The sequence below is a fragment of the Hypanus sabinus genome, chromosome 1, assembly GCF_030144855.1.
Source record: "Hypanus sabinus isolate sHypSab1 chromosome 1, sHypSab1.hap1, whole genome shotgun sequence".
Lineage (NCBI taxonomy): Eukaryota > Metazoa > Chordata > Chondrichthyes > Myliobatiformes > Dasyatidae > Hypanus > Hypanus sabinus.
In genome coordinates, this window is record NC_082706.1 from 76,063,160 (window position 1) to 76,084,464 (window position 21,305).

At 41.5% G+C, this 21,305-nt stretch overlaps 1 protein-coding gene across 1 annotated transcript; it reads left to right on the plus strand.

The window, feature by feature from the left end:
* Positions 1 to 8,249: 8,249 nt before the first annotated feature.
* neurod6a (neuronal differentiation 6a) lies at positions 8,250 to 9,110 on the plus strand. Its single transcript, XM_059981227.1, has one exon. It carries the CDS (start codon positions 8,328 to 8,330, stop codon positions 9,108 to 9,110), a length of 783 nt encoding a protein of 260 aa, XP_059837210.1. The 5' UTR covers positions 8,250 to 8,327.
* Positions 9,111 to 21,305: the final 12,195 nt, after the last annotated feature.

The following is a 21,305-nucleotide window of genomic DNA, read 5'->3' on the forward strand; positions in this document are numbered from 1 at the left end:
GCCCAATTTGTGTATAATCCTCCAAGTGAAGCCTCACTATTGTCTGCAGCATAATGTTCTAACTCCTATGCTCAGTGACCTGATTGATGCAGGCCAGCAGGCCAAACATCTTCTGCACCACCCTCTCTGCTTAGGATGACAGTTCCTGTGAACTATGCACTTGCTCTTGTAAATCCCATTGTTCCCTAACGTTCCTCAGGGTCCTGTCATTCACTGCAGAAGGCCAACCCTGGTCTGTTCTCCCAAAATGCAACACCTCACACTTATTTGGATTGAAAGTCCTTTGCCAACTCTCAGGACACATATTAAATTGATCAAGATTTCCCTGTAATTTTTTCATTACCTTCTACATAATATCTGTTTTAGTATCTTCCACAAACCTACCAGTCACACTTTGTACATACACATCTAAATTGAGTATATGTAAATTACAAACAATAAAGATCCCAGCACTAACCTTTGTGGCACACCACTAGACATAGGCCTCTAGTTTAAGAAATAAAACTGACCTTCACCTTCTGTTCCCTATTGAGCCAGTTATGATTCTAATATGCTGTCTCCCCCTGGATTCCATGCATTCTAACCTTCCAAACTAGCCTGCCATGAGGGACCTCATCAAAGGCCTTGCTAAAGCCAGCCTAGACAGCATCCATTGCTCTACCCTCATCAACTGTCTTTACTACCTCCTGTGAGAACTCCAAGAGATTCATCAGACATGACTTCCCACCCACAAAGCTGTACTGGCTGTCCTGAATAAGACCCTGTCTCTGCAAAAGTTGGTAGATCCTGGTCCTCAGAAATATCTCCAGTAATTTGCTCACCACTAGTGTCAGCCTCACTAGACTGCAGTCTCCTGGCTTGTGTTTGCTATCTTTTTAAACAATGGTACAATATCAGTCACTCTCCAGTCCTCTGGAACTTCACCTGTGGCAAAGGTGAAGGAAAATTTTCTATAAGAGCCTCTAAAATTTCTTCTCTCCCTTCCCATGAAGTCCAAGAATGTACCCCGGGGATTTTTCCACCTAAATGCACTTTAAGGCCTTCAATATCTCCTAACAGCTTATTTTTATATGTCCAAGAAAACTCATTTCCCTATGTTTTTAGATTCCATCTTTTTTCCACAGTAAGAACTGAAGAGATACATTTATTAAAAATCTTACCCTTTTCCATTGGTTTCACACTCACAGAACCATGCTGACTTTTAAGAGGACCCATTATCCCTCTAGCCATCCTTCTTATCTAACAAATCTCTTGGGATTTTGCCTCACCTTGGCTGACAGATCTTCTCTTATCCTCTTTTTGCTCCCTTTTCATCTCTCTTAAGTGTACTCCTATACTTTTGATAACCATCAAGAGATTCACTAGCTCCCAACTGCTTAAACATAGTGGTATACTTCACTGCTTTTCAAAGTTCAAAGTAAATGTATTATCAAATTATGTATATGTCACCATACACTACCTTGAAGTTAATTTTCTTGCAGATTTTCACAGTAGAACAGAGCAATGCAACTGAGTCAATGAAAAACTATGTATGATTAATGTGCAAAAGAAGACAAACTGTGCAAATTAATTTTAAAAAATAAGTAAATAAATAATACTGAGAAAATGAGTTGTAGAGTCCTTGAAAGTGAGTTCATAGTTTGTGGACTAGGCAACATGTATGGAGAAGAGTAAACAGTCAATGTTTCATGCTGAGACCCTTCATTAGGACAGTTCCTCCAGCATTTTGTGTGTATTTGATTTCCAGCATCTGCAGATTTTCTCCTGTTCATAGTTGATAGAATCCGTTCAGAGTTGAGGTGAGTTAAGTTATCCATACTGGTTCAGGAGCCTAATGGTTGAAGGGTAATAATCATGTTGGGATCTGGTTATGTGGGACCAAAGGCTCCATCTTGATGGTAACAATGAGAAGAGAGCATGGATTGGATGGTGGGATCCTTGATGATGGATGTTCTCTTTCTTAAGTGTTCCTTATAAATATGTTCAACGGTAGGGAGGGTTTTCCTGTTATGGATTGGGCTGTGTTCAACAGATTTTGTAGCATTTCTGTTCATGGGCATTGGTGTTTCCATACCAGGCCATGAGGCAACCAGTTGGGATACTCTCCACTGTGCACCTATAGATATTTGTCAAAGGTTTAGATGATATACTGAATCTAGGCAAACTTCTAAGGCATTTGAGGCATTGTTGTGCTTTCTTTGTGATGGCACTCTTCTTAGCCATAGTCTCAATATCTTATCCATAGTCTCATTTTCTTATTTATATATATTGTATCATGGCTATCCCTCGAGGTCGAGGAAGATGGTCTTTGTTCCTTTGATCTACTTATGGTCTCTCAAGTGGCTTATGAGTCCAATCTTGGCTTTGAAAGAGCCCACAGAGCCAAGACACCTGTGCGTGTATTTGTTTAATGTGTACTTGATGTTGCACTCCAAGAAGCACACGATACTTCACAGATCAACCAACTGATTCCAGTGGCATGGAAAACACAATGGTTGGAGCTGATCAATTTGTTGCAGCCTTCTTCCACCTTCACAGCCATTGAGTTCCACCGTTGAGGTCCTGGTTGGATTGTTCTTTGTCAGGGACCTCACCCTTGACCTTACTGCCATGGCATACACAATACATGGTAGTGTATAGTGAGCATAGCTCCAGATGATCTCAGGACCACACAAGCTTCTCCACAACAAGGTGACAATCCACGGAGAAGTTATATATATATATATATATAAATGCTCCCAAAACCTGCCATCCTTGCCCTCCACTCTAACAGGAACATGAGGTCCTAAACTTTTGACATCACACTTTTAAAGACCTCTCATTTCACAGAAGCTCCTTTCCCTGCAAACAATCTCACCCATTCAATCACTGCAAGATCCCACCCAATAGATCCAAATTTTTTTCTGTCCAAGGTCAGGACCCTAAGCTGAGAAAAATCCATATTACATCCTTTCTTTAAAACACATGCTTGTAGAATAAACAGCAATCTAATAACTTACTAAAGACTTTTAATCATGGCTTTAGTCTTGGCTAGAATGGTGTAGTCACACTGCCAAACAGAATCCTTCATGGAAAACTAACTTTCTCCCTTCCGTGAGTGGTGGAATGAAGTCAGTTGCCTTAATCCAGAGTTAATCTTTGCTTCCAAGTTCGAGTTTCCTGAAATACTCAATGAAAGTACAGTATGCCTTAACATCTGCCATGTTCTTCTACCACGTATGTCCATCGGGACTTAATCAGAAATGAAAAGTGTCCTGATGCTTTAATCAGGTCTTATTGATATTCTATGTCAAATTATTAAGGGCAGTTCAATCTGTTGCCCCAAAAGAGATTCTTACACAGACGGCAGAAACCCAATTCACTTCTGTAAATACTCAAAACCATAACTCTCCAGTCTCACTTCTGTATCCTGCGCAACCTAACTTTACTGGTCTTGAGCGAGAACCGGATTCCAAGTCCCTAATATTTCTCTTTCGTTGCATTGAGACTTTTGAAAGTAATCAGCGCTTTTATTATGGAAAATAAAATCTCGGAAAGAGCTTATCAGGGATTTATTCAGTTTATTGCTAATGTTTTATCACACATGGTCCTCCAAAGACAAAGTGGCTACTGAAACCTCCAGCACCAAACTAAATTTTGGAAACGGAGGCCCTAGAACCGACTGGCCCTTGCTACACTTTTAGTATCATGGATTTAGTCAGATTTTAAATTTCTTCCTCTCCTCATCCCACATCTCAATCCTTGTGGGACGGGAGAATGCCACAAAGGAAGACCAGGCGAAGTGTTAAAGTTGAATAGCTATCTCTGTCAGGGACACCACTCTTAATACAACGCCGTCACTAAAGAACGTAACCTCGGAAGAAGGCTTCCACTTCTCACCACCAATGTAAATGGAGAGATTAACCACCCGGCGATCTCCCTTAAAGAAAGTCACACCGGGACATCTGGGCCATCGGACGGTATAATCTGGCTATATAGCTGAATGTGTGCTTAATCAATGTAGAAAACGGGAGATGTAACAATTTCTCTATATTCTCATTGATGTTTCTTGTGAGGACTTAACTAAGATATTCAATTTAAATTCACTAATACTAATTTCTCATCAACAAAATGCAAATAAAAAAACAACTTGCGCGGAAATAGATAATGGGGGAAAGAATGCTTTTGTGTACATAAAAAGATTTCCGGTCTATTCCTGAACATGCAGGATTCTGGAACCAACTCCCAAAGGGCTGTGGTACCAAGGCGTTTATCAGATTCTTAAATGTCAGCTTTTCCTGTGAGATTCTATTATCATCATATTTTACTTTCAGCTGCTGTAGAAACTGTCATTGTGTTTGAAAACGCAAGATAGATGTATTTTTGGCCCTGTCCATTCGTAATTTGCTTTAACAGTTGTTTGACTTGTCAGATAAGTATCCTGAACAGTAAATGCTCAATATTATTCCATTTTGCCTTTTGTTTTGTTCTGTATTAAAGCACACAACTTAAGTTTTTTTTCTAATACATGAACACAGCCTAAAATGCCTACGTCTCAGTGGGTATTGCCAGTGGCTACTGCAAGCTGGCAGCGCAGCAGGCTTCGAATGAGATGCGGCTCCGTGCCGAACTAGGGAAAAGAAAAAAACACAGTTAGACTGACAATTTTTGCTCCATACTTGCTGTCAACTGATTCTTCGGGTTAATTTTGAATGAAATTTCAGTTCAGTATGAAAGCAAAGAAAATAATTAGAAGATGGCTGTTTTTGAGCGTCAACTGTCTGTCCTAGTAGATTATTAAGTGGAAAACAAGATCTTCACAATGTGTTTCAATCTTCCCATGTGCTTTAATGGTTCAGTAGATGGAATGGAGAAATTGTCAATAAATTGCCACGCTTTAAACTGAGAAATGCAGAGAATTGAATCGTTGCTGGCTTAGTAAAATTAAATGCTGCGCCTGCTTTATTCCTACTATGATGTATTTAAAAACAGGAAATAAATTTCTATAGCATCTATATGACGTCGCATTAAAGATGAATTAAGTTAATGTTTGTAGTTTCAGGCAACGAGGCCTGATAGCGGTGTCACTGGGTGTGCTGGTTCAGTTTTCCTCACAATAAGGGAAATCACCAAACGTGACCACGAAGTTTACCCACTTATGTTTGTCCCAATCAGTTATAGTCCTATTTTTTCGCTTCTGAAAATTCTACATCAAAAATATCAATTAAACATCCTTTTGGAATTGGAGTACTGGGTGGAACGCTTCGGTAAATTATCATTACGCTTGCAGATTGCAATTTTAAATGCTAATACAACTGCAAGCGGGGCTCTATCTACAAATTGGAAATTTTGGGAAACGGCTGAAAGTCTGGAACGTTGTGATAATATGAAAGCTGCATATCTCATCAATTATAAACACAGAACACAGCACACACACAAAATGCTGGAGGAACACAGCAGGCCAGGCAGCATCTATGCAAAAGAGTAATCAGTCGACGTTTCAGATCAAGTCCTGAAAAGAGGCCTTGGCCCGAAACGTCGACCGTTTACTCTTTTCCATAGGTGCTGCCTGGCCTCCTGGGTTTCTACGGCATTGAGTGTGTTGCTATCGAATCAATTGTAGTTTTGGCTCTAGCTTTTCTACAGCAAATGATGGAGAAGTTTGTGTGTACATGACGCAAAAGGCAGAAGGAAGACTGAACAGTAAGAAAGCCCGGGCCTGTGGGAAATAATGGATGATCCACTATTCAAATCGCTAGGTGACACAATGTTTCTGCGAACCCTGTGAAACCTTCCAATTAAATTAATCTGCAATATTGACATTCGACATTGACATTGCTGGCCTGTATTGATATTAAAACTCTGCCGTTTATAATGTTGAATACTATTAGATTGATCAACCATTAATTTCATTTCGCTTAGGCATGATTTGATGGAGCAAAATCACAGTGGCACAGCTAACCACCGCACAAGGCTAGTGATTAGCCGATAAATACACCGCGACTGTGGCGAGGCATATGGTTGCTAACATACAACCTCACTACCATGTGGTAAATGCGTCAATGTTGGAATCTGCGGCAAACTATCATTTGGAAATTGCCAATACATTGAAATCGCTGTTCCTTTAAGATGTACAACCCAAAGTAATATGCATATCTGAGACCATCTATGCTGGCATCTGACATGGGCATTCTTAATAACATACATAGCATACCATTTAATCCGTAATATTAATCAATCAACGATAAATATCAGAACCAACGCATAAAGTTTCCACGAAATGTTACAACGTGTAACGCTTTTAACAAAAGAAGGAGGATTTTTCTTCCATCATTTCTAAATAGTGCACCATGCTCAGATGTACCGGGTTGGTGCTGACATGTGGAAAGACTGTTTAATAAGATGTGCGCGCCATACTTTTCCCTTTATTTTAAACGACTAGCTGATCCTCCTAGCCTCGTTGCTGTCAGCTCGACTGCCCCATGGAGATGATGATAATATTTGATGTCTATGGGCTGCTGCCCCAGCTCCTGTCTCCCTCGGGGCGCAAGATGCCAGCGTCTGCACCTGCCAATCAGCGGCGGCTGCCCGCTGACGTCAGCGGCAGATGGCATGGTACCAGTGCAGGCAGTTGGCATCACTGTCACTTCTCAGAGCGATCACACACCGATCCTGCGGAGAGATCCTACCACTGCCGTCAGCCTACGGTGGAACAGCCAACAAGAGCTGAAAATGAGCATTCTTTCTCAACAGTGATTTCAGGTAAGAATTCAAAAATAAAATCACGGAAATAACCAAATCATTAGCGCACTAAAAACAGATGCAGAGTCGTTTTAATTGTTGTCCCCTAGTATGCAACCCTCTTGTTATTGCCTATTTAAATGCTAATATATTGACTTTGCATACAATTCGAAAATTACCAACCTTCCCCGTAACTGATGACTTCCTTATTTTTGATTGTTATTTCATTCATAGATTTGACAGGACTTTCGTTTAACTTGCCTATATTTGCGTACGATTTTGATTTGCAAGGCGCTCGCTTGTCTCCTGAATAACGATAATATGCTAAAATCAAATCTAATCTTGATTGGGTTCCGAATGCTATGTTTTAAAATTAGTTGCCCAAGTAAACAAAATCGGCGTCTGAAATGTGGGACAATGTCCTGATATAGAGAAACTTCGAGGCGCAGCAGATTAACTTCGAGGTGAATGTCGAAAATGCAATTGCAAATTGCAATTTTTCATACTAGGAAGCAAACCCATGACCCTCCATCTGTCAAATGATTTATTACACTGCATAACTAGTGCCGGGGTTGGTGCTGTATAACACGTGAAACACTTTAAAAATGATTCTTCTCGATCTCTATCACGGCGCTTAATATTTCATTGAAAATATATATATTTCGGAATCGTTTCTCAGTCGATCGTTTAACTTCCCAGCTCAATGCCGATCTCTGACTATTGTTAAAGCTTGTGAAACGAAACAGACGAACCGGCGACATTCCGTACAATATGGGCTTCCTTTGCAATTCTGATTCCAGAAAATAACGTCTAATTTATTCCTCCTGAGAGAAAAACACGTCGCTTATCAATGTCAGCATTGAACTGGCCGCCGATATCCGCTTCCCGGTAACAATAATATTATTGTGGACCCCGATGTGCTGTTCCAAGCGGACCCGCAATTTTAATTACTATTCATGGGAGATTTAAGGCCCGTGGGAATCAAACCAAAACGATGGAGCTGTCCAGTTTTCATAACCATATCAATTAAATACTCGCTTTAATATTAACTAAAGTTTTCCAATATTTTCAAAAATAATACTGTGATAGGCCACCCTTCGCTAAATTCAAGAAAAACCCAGCCGAAAGACGGTCCTGTACACCACTACTGAATGCCATCAATTATTATTTTTATTTATAATTTATATTTAAAAGACCTATGTATATTGTTTGACTTTGCCGTAAAAATTATGAAATGTAGCCGGTTAATTCTAATGTATCACTGGTATAATTTAAAGTATATCCTGTATCGATAACTACATTGTTTCTCTTCCCTGCTCCTAAACCCTAACACCTCCCCCCCCCGCCCCAAACCTACTCCCCCGACTCCCAAAGCTGACAACATGTTGACATTACCAATTGATGAAGCTGTCATGATGCCGGGAACCAACTTTGATGATGTTAGTGAAACCGAGGACAAAGAATCGGAAATCTGCCCCGAGCACGAACAGTGCTCTGTTGATCTTAGCAACATTACCCCTTCGGTAGAGTCAGAGAAGGATGACAATGAAAAGGTGGGCGAAGAGGACGAGGAATTGCCCAAAAAGAGAGGGCCCAGGAAGAAGGCGATGACCAAAGCAAGGATTGAGCGAGTCAAAGTGAGGAGAACAGAGGCGAATATGCGAGAAAGAAACCGGATGCACGGTCTGAACAATGCCCTGGACAACCTTCGCAAAGTTGTCCCATGTTATTCCAAAACACAGAAACTATCCAAGATAGAAACTCTGCGCTTAGCTAAAAACTACATTTGGGCCCTATCTGAGATCCTACGCATTGGCAAGAGACCCGATCTGCTTACCTTCGTACAAAGTTTGTGCAAGGACTTATCCCAGCCAACTACCAACCTCGTTGCTGGTTGTCTGCAACTCAATACCAGAAACTTACTGTTGGATCAAAGCGGAGATGGAGCTCATATTGCGAGATCCCAATTTTCCTCCACCCTCTATACATATCAAAACCCAGATCTGGGTAGCCCCTCGGCACCGAGTTCGATGGATAGCTCCTCAAAGTCCATGAAACCTTACAGCTACTGTGGTGCTTACGAGTCTTTCTACCAAAACGCATCTCCAGAGTGTGCGAGCCCACAATTCGAAGGTCCCCTAAGCCCTCCAATTAACTTTAATGGGATTTTCTCCCTGAAGCAAGAAGATCCATCTGACTACGTGAAGAATTATCACTATGGCATGCATTATTCCGCCGTGCCAGCCAGCCGTCCCTTCGGACAGAGCTACATGTTCAGCCCAGCCATGCGATGTGTGATGCCCACAGACAGTACATTTCCTTACGATTTCCATCTGCGCGACGAGTCGCTTTCGATGCAGGACGAATTAAATGCGGTTTTTCATAATTAATGTGCAAAATGGTGGTTATATAGATCACAGGTGATTAAGATAAAATAGTGGGTGGTACATTAAATAATTGATGGAAAAATTGTTTCTAACAGGATGTCTGCGATCATATTCGAATGTTACATGATGGCAGAGAAGCAATAATCTAAAAACTATGCAAGTGAGTAAATTACATATTAAGCAACTACCCCTTCAAAATATTCACCATTTGCCCTCCGTTACCTCTCGCGTACACTTTTCATTTAATGGTCTCATTTGTAAATATTTTTTCTTAGTTTCACGGACAGAATAACACATTAGTGTGGACTCTGCGGCACAACGGTATTTTGGTCAATTTTACGCTAATGGATCTTAAATGGAGAAATGGGATGTGGAATAATTTTAAGTGCCACCTGACACTGAAGGATGCAAGCTCAATATTGTATATAGCAGGCCACAGTCTAACTCCAGAAACAGCAAATAAATAATTGGTTTGACAATTTACTTTTTTTTTTGCCTTTTAGTCCTGATTCAGCGTTGTTAACTATCAGTTAGGGGAAACTCATTATAACAATGATTGTTCCGAAAGGTCAATCTTTTCGACAATCTCAGAACTGGTATTTATATTAAACAACATTTTTAAAAATATTTATTTTAAAATACGCTGACTATTTCCATTCAATTAATTTGATCCTGTCGAATACTTATTCATATAATCGGAATGATTTGATGTTTGCTCGCATCTTTCTTTAGTAATCGGCAGTCAGAAACATTTGGGAGTAATCTGTATGAACGAAGTTTTTAAACAAAAATGTAAAAAGTAGTCGAAGTGGCCTACGAAATGCACTAACATACTTCTTCGCCTTAAGGATGTGGAAGTACGGTCTGTATGAATTAACAGACAGAATGAAAAGTAAGATCGATTAACAATATTTTCTATTTATCGTTTATTCTTCCGTGCTTCTAAACAGTGAAGTGATCTTCCTTCCCCCCCATCCCACAATAAACTTGTTTTGTTTTGAATAATCTGTGGATTTCTTAAGGATTTTTCCCCCACTGTTTTCAATCTTAGGGGTTTGGTAAAACAGTTCAAGAAAATTTCGTCTCTCTCAACCACAAATCTCAGTCACCGGAGTTCTGTTATAAACCAGAAACAGCGCTTCGCAAATATTTCATATCAGTCTAATATTAGTGAACACGATAGATCAAACTTTGAGCATTTTGCATAAAGATGGTGTCGATCTGCCGAACAGCATGCTAATCATATCAATAAATTGATAAGTTCGGCAGTGGTTGGTCGAACATCCTCTTTTTAGCAACTCATCTTTAACATGCACGATTGGGCATCAATAGAATTGTTTTCTGAGTCTTCTATGCTGTGTGAGAAGAACGAGTTGGCATCCATGGGCAAGACAATTGTAACTGGGCCTTACAAATTGCTTTCTAAACGGGCGAACGTCCAAACTTGAAGCGAGCGGACAGAACTGTTGGTCCGCGGGGTTTAACTGTCCTTCTCAACGCATGGGAATTTCACTTCTAGAATTTCACTTTTAGAATTACACTTTTTGTAGTTTGCCTTTTTTCCCCCGTGCATACAAGATTAATGTATGCATTTATCTCACTGCCGGAATATGTTTTACCGTGGGAAAAACGCTGAATATTTCATGACCAAACAGGTTATGTACCATTTAGTAAAATGTGTATAAGTAAGAATTCGGTCGGAATGGCTCGAATCAGGGCTGGGAACCATAAAATATTGAAGCACAAAAGTATAATTAATACTGTAGCATTAATTCCTTTCGGTCCAGTATTCAAATTCCTTTTGGAATTTGAGAATAGTTAACACTGGCATCAGTCAGATTAACACAGCCCCACATCCCCTCCGAAGCTCTTTCTGAAAGAAGTTTCAGAATAACGAATTGGATTTTATCACGGAAAATATTGAGATCTAGAAATATTATTTTCCTAGAATTTCCATTCATGTTATAGGAAATGAAATTTCCGGCAGATCAAAGGCGCCCTGCCCAGGTAGACTACGGCGACTGTGCCACGGGCGGTACGAAAGTGTAAAGAAACCTGCGGGAAGTGTCACAGGTGTTGCAAATTGTGTCTTCAGCAACTGGTGACTTCCGAACCTCACAGAAATGCACACATTCTAAAGTGCCATTTTGGGACTATTAATCTTAATGCAACACTTGACAACCCGCACATGCGTTGATATAACGATAATATATCGATATCTTGAGGAATAAAAAAATGTATTAAAATAAGTCGTTAAGGCTTCACGAACTGCTCCGATCGCTAGTTGAGGTTTATGTTTGAACCAGATTCTCCATAAGGGGCAAGTTGAAGAATTGTTCTAAATACGTCGATATGTAATACAAGAGGATTGTTAGATTTGCACACTGAATGAGACATGCCTAAAACATAAATGATAAGATTTAAATTAGATACGTAACCAATGCATTTCAAAAGAAAAATCACTTGCTTGATCCCACGGTCCAGGGAAGGGATTTAGCTTGCAATGTTTAAAATATTTTAATGAAAACATGATACGTTACGCGGAATTTTAGGAAAAAAACGTCGTAGGTAGGTTGAGTTAGTTACAGAATTTATTTGATATAGCAAACACTCTTAATTTAATCGGGACGTAAAAGCATTTAAATATAGTATTTTAGATATTCGCAGTTAAAATTGTATTTCTTTTAAATTTAATACGCTTTATAAAATCTTCTTCAAACACTCCAGACTTCATTCTCCCGTCTTCCTTTACTCTCAATATAACAGAGACCACCCCGCAACAATTGCGTTACATGAAAATAAGCTATATGTATTAATTGAATATATCCGCTTAATTAATCGGTGCAGTCGTTAAACATATGGGGGCATTTTGAAAAGAAAAGATTTTGCACTCAGTGCCATAATAATAATAACAAATTAATTCCTGCTATCGGATTCGCAGGGCAATGGCAGTTGAGCAGCTCTTTTGAATGAAGTGACCAGAATGTCGTGCAGGATTCTGTAACCTACTGGGGGACCGTGCCAGAATACTAACGATTTTATCGTTGCTCAGGTCCCAAGCCACCTCTGCCTTCCACCCGGATTTCACAGGGTAGTAATATTTCTTTGGCAATTAGTTTCTCAACAATGCATCTGTTCTCACCAAATTGTGCATATGTCCCTCAGTTGTTAAGTATGCAGAATGCGTGAGATAGCCACATCGCAGCAGCGTTTTCCTTTCAACAAGCAGAATACATTTAGCTGTGCAATCTCGCCATCAACTACACATACTGAGCGAAGTGCAAATAAATTCAATTTCAACTAGTAAATTTAAACAAAAACAGCAAAAATTCCTACAGGATGCTCACAGCAAGGGTGTCACTAACTGCCACTCGTTCCCAATCCAATTCGTGTATCTACTGAACTAACGTCTAGATTGGTGGTTTAAAAATATCAGCGCTTCCGGATTTGCAACATGGTCAATCCGATATTCTGCAGAAGCCATAATATCAAGTTATTACTCGCGGAGCAAACTTTGTTTCTAAAAAAAACACAGGAGATTCTGCAGATGATGAAAATCTTGAACAACGCACACAAAATGCTGAAGGATGTCAGCAAGTCGTGTAGCGTCAACGGACGGGGATAAACAGGCTGAGTTTATTTCCCAGTCCCGATGAAGGGTCTCGGTCCTAAACGTTGACTGTTTTTGTTTACTTTCAACAAATAAGCCAATATGTATTTTTTTTCTATTTGTCATGGTTCGAGAAGGGCCGTCCTGTTTTATCAATGTCTTTGATTTCTGAGGCTGATTAAATGAGCTCAAACACATCGATTTCGGACAGATCTGTGTATGAACTGGAAATTCTTCACAAGGACTTTGAACTGTGACAACGAACAATAAGCGACATTTAAACGCCTGTTGTGCAGGGTGATATTTGGAACTTGACGGAGGATAAAAATATTTTGAAGAGGCTTCCGCCTCGCTGATATCCACATTTAATGCACAAACGCGCGAAACAAAGACGGTTTGCCAATTTGAACATGTTAGTAAACCATTAAGAGCGACCTAAACAGGACCTTCGAATTCTAACTCCTGTCGGTAGGGAGCGAACAAGTTTCGTGAAAAGAAGATAACGAGGCAGACGATTTGACAGCTTCTGTGTCAATAAATACAGCTGCTTTAAAAAAAAGAACGTTATTTAGGGAGGTTACCTGAACATTTTGGAATAAATTCTGTTGCATTTAGAGTTAGATTTGTAAACTCGTTGTTCAGTTGAAAACTTTAATAATGGGAAGGCCACTTTGCAAGTTTGGACAGCCATATAATTGTCTACGGTGGCAGTAAAAGACTTGAGCGGAACGAAAATATACCTGCAGGAACCTCAACAGCGACCCGCTTCGTGTATATTTTCAGCTCATGGGAAGGAGACGAATCAGCTTACACCTGCCACACAAGGTGCAGAGAAAGCGGAAATGTTCCTTCACTATGCTCAGAACGTCAGTTCAGAGGTTTTGTTGTCACATCAGCTATTTACAGCTTACTGACTCGTTAGCTGCTGGATCAGGTGGGGTTACTTAAGCAAAACCTGTCGGAGGCATCAGTCTTGGCCCATGATCACTCCAGAGCTCTGCTGAAATTAACAATTATTGTTTCAGTTTGAACTGGAGTTCTGGCTAGTTTTCCAGAGGTGCAGGGAGTTTTTAGTGATAATATATGAGGAGCATTTGATGGCTCTGCACCCAAACTTACTGAAGTTTAGGAGAATGAGGGAGGGGGATCTCATTGCAACCTAACAGAGTGTAAGACCAAGGCAGAGTGGATGTGGAAAAGGTGTTGCCAATAGTGGGGGGGGGGGAGGGGGGGGGGTCTAGGATGAAAGGCTCAACCTTGGAACACAAGAGGACATCCCTCTAGAACAGAAATGAGGAGGAATTTCCTTAGCCAGAGGGTGGTAGATCTGTGCAATTCATTGCCATGGATGGGTGTGGAGGCCAAGTCATTGGGCCTATTTAAAGCAGAGGTTGACAGGGGAGAAGTCAGGATAATGGGAGGAAACATAAATTAGCCATGATAAAATGGCAGACACAATGGGCCAAATGGCCTAACTCTGCTCCTCCTAACTCTGATCATAATTGATGATCAAAAGAAGTTCTGCAATAGTTTAAAGTTGGCTTAACACTAAATTTTCTGGACAATAAGGGAAGTAGTAATTGCTGCCCAACCAGCAAAGTGAATATGTGAAATGAAAGCATGTTCATTAGCCACAGACATTACCATTCCATCAACACAAAGACAGTCTACAATCAGAAAAAGATCTTGAATGGACAACCCATGCTCCTAATTTGTGTGTTCATTCAAATGTGCACACAATTCCTATAGATAGAGATACTGTCATGTTTTGTGTGACTTCTTCCTTCTTGCATGAACTGCTGGCTGCTAAGAGCATCCATTTCAAATTTAATGATACTGATAATGAGCAAGATGAAGGAGGATAGTGAAGATACTGGTCAATGCAAGAGGAGTGCTGCACATTAACAAACATCAAAAAATTAAACAAACAGATGCTGGAAAACAAATACAGAACAGAAAAGGTTGGAATAACTTTGTGAATGGAACATCGTGTCTCACAAAATTGACTGAGTTTCTGGAAGTGAACACGAAGGTTGATGAGGGCAGTAAGATTGATGTAGGCTATATAGACTTCAGTAAAGTTCTGCATGGCAGGATGCTATGGGAGGTTAGATCCCAGGAAGAACTGCCTATTTGTATACATAATTAATGTGATGGTAGGAGGCAGAGGGTGATGGTGGAAGATTGGAAAGTTGTTTTTCAGACTAGAGTCCCATAATCAGTAGTGTTCCACAGGCCATTACTATCTGCCATCTCTATCAGTGACTTAGATGAACATGTACGAGGCATGGCATGTTTACAGATTACACTAAAATAAGTGCTGTTGATAAGAATGAAGATGGGAGCTTGATCTGTCAGAAGTCATCATCGAGCCCTCTGGAGATATAGTGGGCTAATCAATGAAACATCAAGGAAGGAGGGTGCCCACTTGAAATCCCCTGTGTGTCACCCCTGTGCCATTCTCAACATTAAGGTGGCCTCGAGCAAGTGCTCAAGGCCCATTGGCATGAGGGATATTAACATCTTATCCTGTGATTTTTGATTCTGCTGGGTAAGGAGGCCAATAATGGAAAATAGAGTTTAATGCAGATAAATTCATTAATACTGCATTTTGGGGAAAAAATTAGGATAAGATGATTATAGTGAATACTAAGCCCTGGGAAACGTTGTAGAACACACAGTTTTGGGACATGGTTCCCTGTAAGTGACATCACACAAAGACAAGGTGGTAAAGGTTTTTAGGAAGCTGGACTTCATCAGTCTGGACATTGAGTATAGAAGTTAAGATGTTATGTTGCATTTACACAAGATGTTGGTAAGGCTGTATTTGAATACTGGGTTCAGTTTTTGGTTTTCCTGTTATAGGAAAGTTACCATTGGTCTGGAAGGAGATCAGGTGAGATTTATGAAGATGTCTAAGTATTGAGCGAGTGACATATTGAGAGACGTTGAGCAGGTTAGGACCTTCTACATTAGAGCATAGGAAAATGAGAGGTCATCTTACATAAATGTACAAAATTATGAGGAGCATAGACAGTGCCAATGAACAGTCTTTTTCTCGGGGTTGGGGAAAACAGAGCTGGGGAAATGCATAAGTTGAAAGGAGAGAGATTTAGTAAGAATTTGCTGGGCACCCTTTTCACCCAAAGCATGGTCAGTAAATGGAATGAGCTGCTAAAAGAAGTGATTGACTCAGGCATCATTAACAACATTTAAAAAGTATTTGGATGGGTTCATGGATAGGGAAGGTTTAGGAGGATCTGGACCAAATGGAAATCTTGGTTAGCATAAACGATTTAGGCTGAAGAATTAGGCTCTTTATCTCTGCAAGTCAAGCTCACTTTAGTGGGAGAAGAAACAAAGCTGACATTTCAGGTCAAAGGCCCTTAATCAGAGCTGAGAAGGAGAGAAAGACTTAGGGAGCATGATGGGGGGGAGGGGTAGGAAATAGAGCAGACCTAGGATGACCAGGAAGGCATACACAGGAGGTGAGGCTGTCCATATTCTACATTTCTAGACAAATAAAAGGTGATCCATTATTGTAGAGTTACTTTGAAGCTCCATTTGTCTACCATTGGTCAGATTGATGCTAAATCTCCAAACCACATTCCCAAGGCACCCAAATTCAAGCCAATTCCTCAAGTGTCTGTCTGTAAGCACTTCTGGGTCAACATTCTTTTCCACAAACCTTTCTGGCTACAGCCCATTGTGGTTCTAGCAAAAATGGATGCAAGCTGCTTTGATCCATGATTTGCCCGTCGAGATGCCCTTACATGACATTCACCTGCTATAGACTGGGCTACTTCTATCTTGGCATCCAGTTACAAAGGAAAACACGGTAAGCAGACTGAAGGTGAGGCAATGGCTGAAAAGAGAAGTTGGGTCAAGGAGAAACCCTTCTTCCTTATGCCCTTGACTATCATTCCGCATGTTAGCTCTTCCAGTACATTTGGTCTCTTTGTCGAAAAATCACAAATGGTAATTGTAAATAATTGACACCAAAACATCAATTACTGAGTGTCAATCAAAAATGGTTACCAACTTCACAGTCTGTATTCTCAACCCCACATACTCTTATCTAGTGACGCACTTAAGTGGCACCTTATCAAAAGCTTCCTGGAAATCCAGATCCATACATCTTCTGGTGTTCTTTCACAGCGGCACAGAATGCTTACAGTGCAGGTTACCATTGACTCCATCATGTCTAGCCTGGCCATCTACCAGAACAATTCTCTAGTTCCACTCACCGACTCTTTCTCTGTAATACTGCAAAAATTTTTCAACATATATTTAGCCAATTCCTTGTAGAAGGACACAGTATAACCCACTACTGCCATGCCTATAAGGACACTTTGTCCAGACACCTCACTAAGTTACAGAGAGATTTTGAGGTCCAGGATCTTTGTTCATTGAAAGTGGCTACACAAGTGGATGTTCTTATATCCACTTAGCATAGTATATGTCTTACTTGCCTTCATTGCTGGAATTGTTGAGTAGAAGACTAAATAAAACTTTAGGAAGACCACAGATATAGTACTCTATGCAGTTCTAGAGGTTCCATTATATGAAGGATGTGGCGAAGGTGCAGAAAAGATTTACAGGAGGATATGAGCTATAAGCAATGGTTGAAAAACTCAGGTTGACCTCCATAGTGTGTCAGAGGTTGAGGGGAGACTGGCAGATATTTTTTAGAATTACAAAAAGCCTAGTTAGGATAGGCTGTCAGAATATTTTCCCGGGTAGAAATAACATTAGAGAACATTTTTAACATGTTGTAAGGTTTAAGGTTAGGGGTGGGGGTGGGGTTGGTGAGGGGATGTGTGGAACACAGAGAGTGGAAGGTGCCTGGGTCAGATTACCCAAGTTAGTAGTGCATCAGGCAGCTTAGTGAAATTTAGAAGACTTTTGGATGGACAGATGAATATGAAGGGAATGGGGAGATATGTTGAAACACAGAAAGAGGGCATTTAGTGCAAATTGACATTAAGATTGGCACATCTTGAGCTGATTAGCCTGTCCAGTGCTGTATTATTCTATGTTACACATTATGTTCAAAGTGCACTGAAAGATTATGCTCAATGTCCTCATGATTTTCTTCTGCAATCCCCTCTAAGTCTTAGGATGGCTCTCAACCATCCTGGAAGAGACCTGGATCAACTCCAATTTGCCTACTATCACAACAAGACCACAGCAGATACCATTCCATTGGCTTCTCACTCAACCTGTAACATCTGGCCAGTGAGGATGCATAGATCAGGATGCTCTGTATTGACTACAGCTTGGCATTCAATACCATCATCCTCTCAAAACTAATTAATAAGCTACAAGACCTAGGATTCAATACCTCCTTGTGCTCGATTTCTTGATTTCTTCACTTGCAGACCCCAATCAGTTCAGATTGTCAACAACATCACCTCCACAATCTCCATCAGCACAGGTGCACTACAAGGCTGTGTTTATCCCCCTGCTCTAATTGCTTTATACTTACGTCTGTGAGGTTAAGCACAGCTCCAATGACATATTTAAGTTTGCTGACAACACCACTGTGTCAGGGTCCGGTCCGGAATCCGCGCTTTGGGTCTTGATCTGGTCTGAGGGCTCCGGACTCCGGGTCCTTCAGTTGTCCCTCCCATCACTCATGATCTAGTTAGGACCCTCCTGGCTCAAGGAGGCACACCTGTAACATTGAGCTGCAAGTGTTTATAAGGGGCCTTGGGCCTAGGACCAGGCGGGTGGTTGTTTTGTTCTGTTTCCTGTTTCTCCGCCGGCTCCAAATTCTTCTCTGAATTCTGTTATCCTGCCCGGGCTCAGATCTACTCTTCATCATGCTTCTCTACCCTGTACCGGTACTGCCAGGTTGTTCCGCTCCCCCACCTTTCTCCCCATGCACTGGTCCAGCTTCTCCGCTCGTTTGTTTTGTTCACGCGGTCGCGCTGTCTGCCGGCCGTTCCTGATTTTCCCGCTATCATGACTGTTGTGTTGGTCACCCTGGACCTATGCCCATTCCTATCCCCTTTCCTCCATCCAGCAGGTCTGGCCGACCTGCCGCTGCCCGGCGGTGGTTCTGCCCGCTCCTATCCCTTGCCCCTGTCGGGCGGATCCGGCCGACCCGCCGCAGCCCAGCGGTGGTTCTGCCCATTCCTCTCCCTTGCCCCTGTCGGGCAGATCTGGCCGACCCGCCGTGGCCCAGCGGAGGTTCTGCCCATTCCTATCCCTTGCCTCCATTGGGCAGGTCCAGCTGACCTGCCACTGCCCGGCGGGGGCTCTGCCCCATCCTCCTCTTCCACCCGAACCCTGGGATTGTGCCCCGCACCTGCCTCGGGGTCCGCACCGTGCCCAGGCCTCCGGTGTTTCCAGGGACCTGCCTGCCTGAACCCCGGGGACCTGTTTACCTGAATTTGAACTCAGGAGCTCGCTCCGCTCTGCCTGCCTGAACTTCGGGAGCCCACTCCAACACTATATCTACCTGAACCCCAGCTCTACCCTTAAATGCCATAGCATCCCCATCCTGCCCTCCCCCTAGTACTTCAGTGTCCGCGTCCTGCGTTTGGGTCCATCTGGCCGCGTTCCTGACACACTGTCATTAGCCAAATCAAAGATGGCGACAGATCAGCATACAGGAGGGTGATTGAAAATCTGGCAGAGTGTTGATGCAACAATAACCTCTCATTCAACACCCGAAAGACCAGGGAGTTGATTATTGACGCAAACATGAGGAAATCTGCAGATTATTGACTTCAGGAGGAGGAAACTGGAGGTCCATGAGTCAGTTCTTGTCGGGGGATCAGAGGGTCATAGGGTCAGTAACTTCCTTGGTGTTATAATTTCAGAGGATCTGTCCTGTGTCCAGCACATAAGTACCATTATGAAGGAAGCAGAGCAGCAAATCTACATTTTTAAAAGTTTTCAAAAATTAGGCATGTCATCTAAAACTTAGACAAACTTCTATAGATAACTGGTGGAAAGTATTTTGACTGATTGCATCATGGCCTGGCATGGAAACACCAGAGCCCTTGACTGGAAAAGCCTACACAAAGTAGTGGATGCAGCCCAGTAGTGGACTGAGCACATGGTACATGGAGCACTGTCACAGGAAAGCAGCATACATCATCAAGGATCCCCATCAGCCAGGACACACTCTCTCCTTGCTGCTGCCATCAGGAAGCAGATTCAGAAGTCTTAGAAACCACACCACTAGGTTCAGGAACAGTTATTACCCCTCAACCATCAGGCTCTTGAACCAGAGTGGATAACTTCACTCAGCTTCAATCATCCCAACACTTAACTGTTCCCACAACCCTGTGGACTCACCTTCAACGACTCCTCATCTCTTCTTTTTGTATTTGCACAGTTTGTTGTCCTTTCCACATTAGTTGTTCACCCTGTTGGTTGCAGTCTTTCATCATTCTATTATGTTTCTTGTAGTTACTGTGAATGCCCCAAGAAAATGAATCTCAGAATAGCATATAGTGAGATATATATATATACACACACACACATACATACAATATAACACTATATAAGTAGATATATATATATGCTTTTATAATAAATTTACTTTGAACTTGAGCTTTGAACCAGTTTTCGAGGCTTACCTACTATAAGTTTCAACCAGGCCAGCTTGATGAAGTCTCTCATGGTGCACACTGACAAATGACTGAAACCAGGTGCTGAGCAACAACAGACTCCCATGGAGAGACAAAAACAAGAGATTGTTCATAGGAATTCCAAAAGAACAACGGTGTCTCAAACATTTCAAATCATTCTCGAAACACAAGACCCCACAACAAGCTCTAATCAGGAGTCCACTTTAAATAATCACAGTACACACAAAACATGTGTCAAACTAAACTTGATAAGAGAACAATTAACAAATACAGATGAACAGGCCCACAGCGTTCATGACATTATCGCCCTCTCTAGGGCCAGCACCTGATGGTTGATAAATGCGAGACAGATCTGATGCACTTGAGACAGAGCTGGTAAGCTCAGGAACTCGAGAACATGGAATATTCTTCAGAAACCTGGAGGACCATAGGAGATCCAGGAAACATTGACAACGTTGAATGTAAACTAAAGAAGCTCAGAACTTGGACTCAGAATGTGGACTCAGAAAACTCAGAAGATAGCCTTGGGAAACTTGGAACATAGCCTCGGGAAAGTCAGAATGTAGATTTGGCACTAGCACTGAGAATAAAGCCAACCAATGTCCAATCTGACATCCTGACATTTAACTTCTGCTGGGTCCATTTATGGCAGGGTCTTACTGTCACGGGATGCGGTGACATACCACTGAACCCAGATGAGGAAGAACAACAGACTCCCATGTAGAGATAGAAACAAGAGTTTATTCATAGGAATTCCGAAAGAACATTGGTGGCTTGACCAATCAAAACCACAAGACAAGTCATTCTAGAAACACAAAGACAACACAATAAGTACTATTTAGGAGTCCATTAAATAATCATAGTATGTGAAAAACCCATGCCAATCAAAATAAACATGAAAAGATTAAACAGAAAGCACAAGGGCTTAAAGACTTTAGACAAGGCAATTAGAGGCCCACAGGGCTCAGGACAATCACCAAC

Coding starts and splice junctions, on each gene's coding strand:
- neurod6a (XM_059981227.1), top strand. CDS start 8,328: ATGACCAAAGCAAGGATTGAGCGAGTCAAAGTGAGGAGAACAGAGGCG.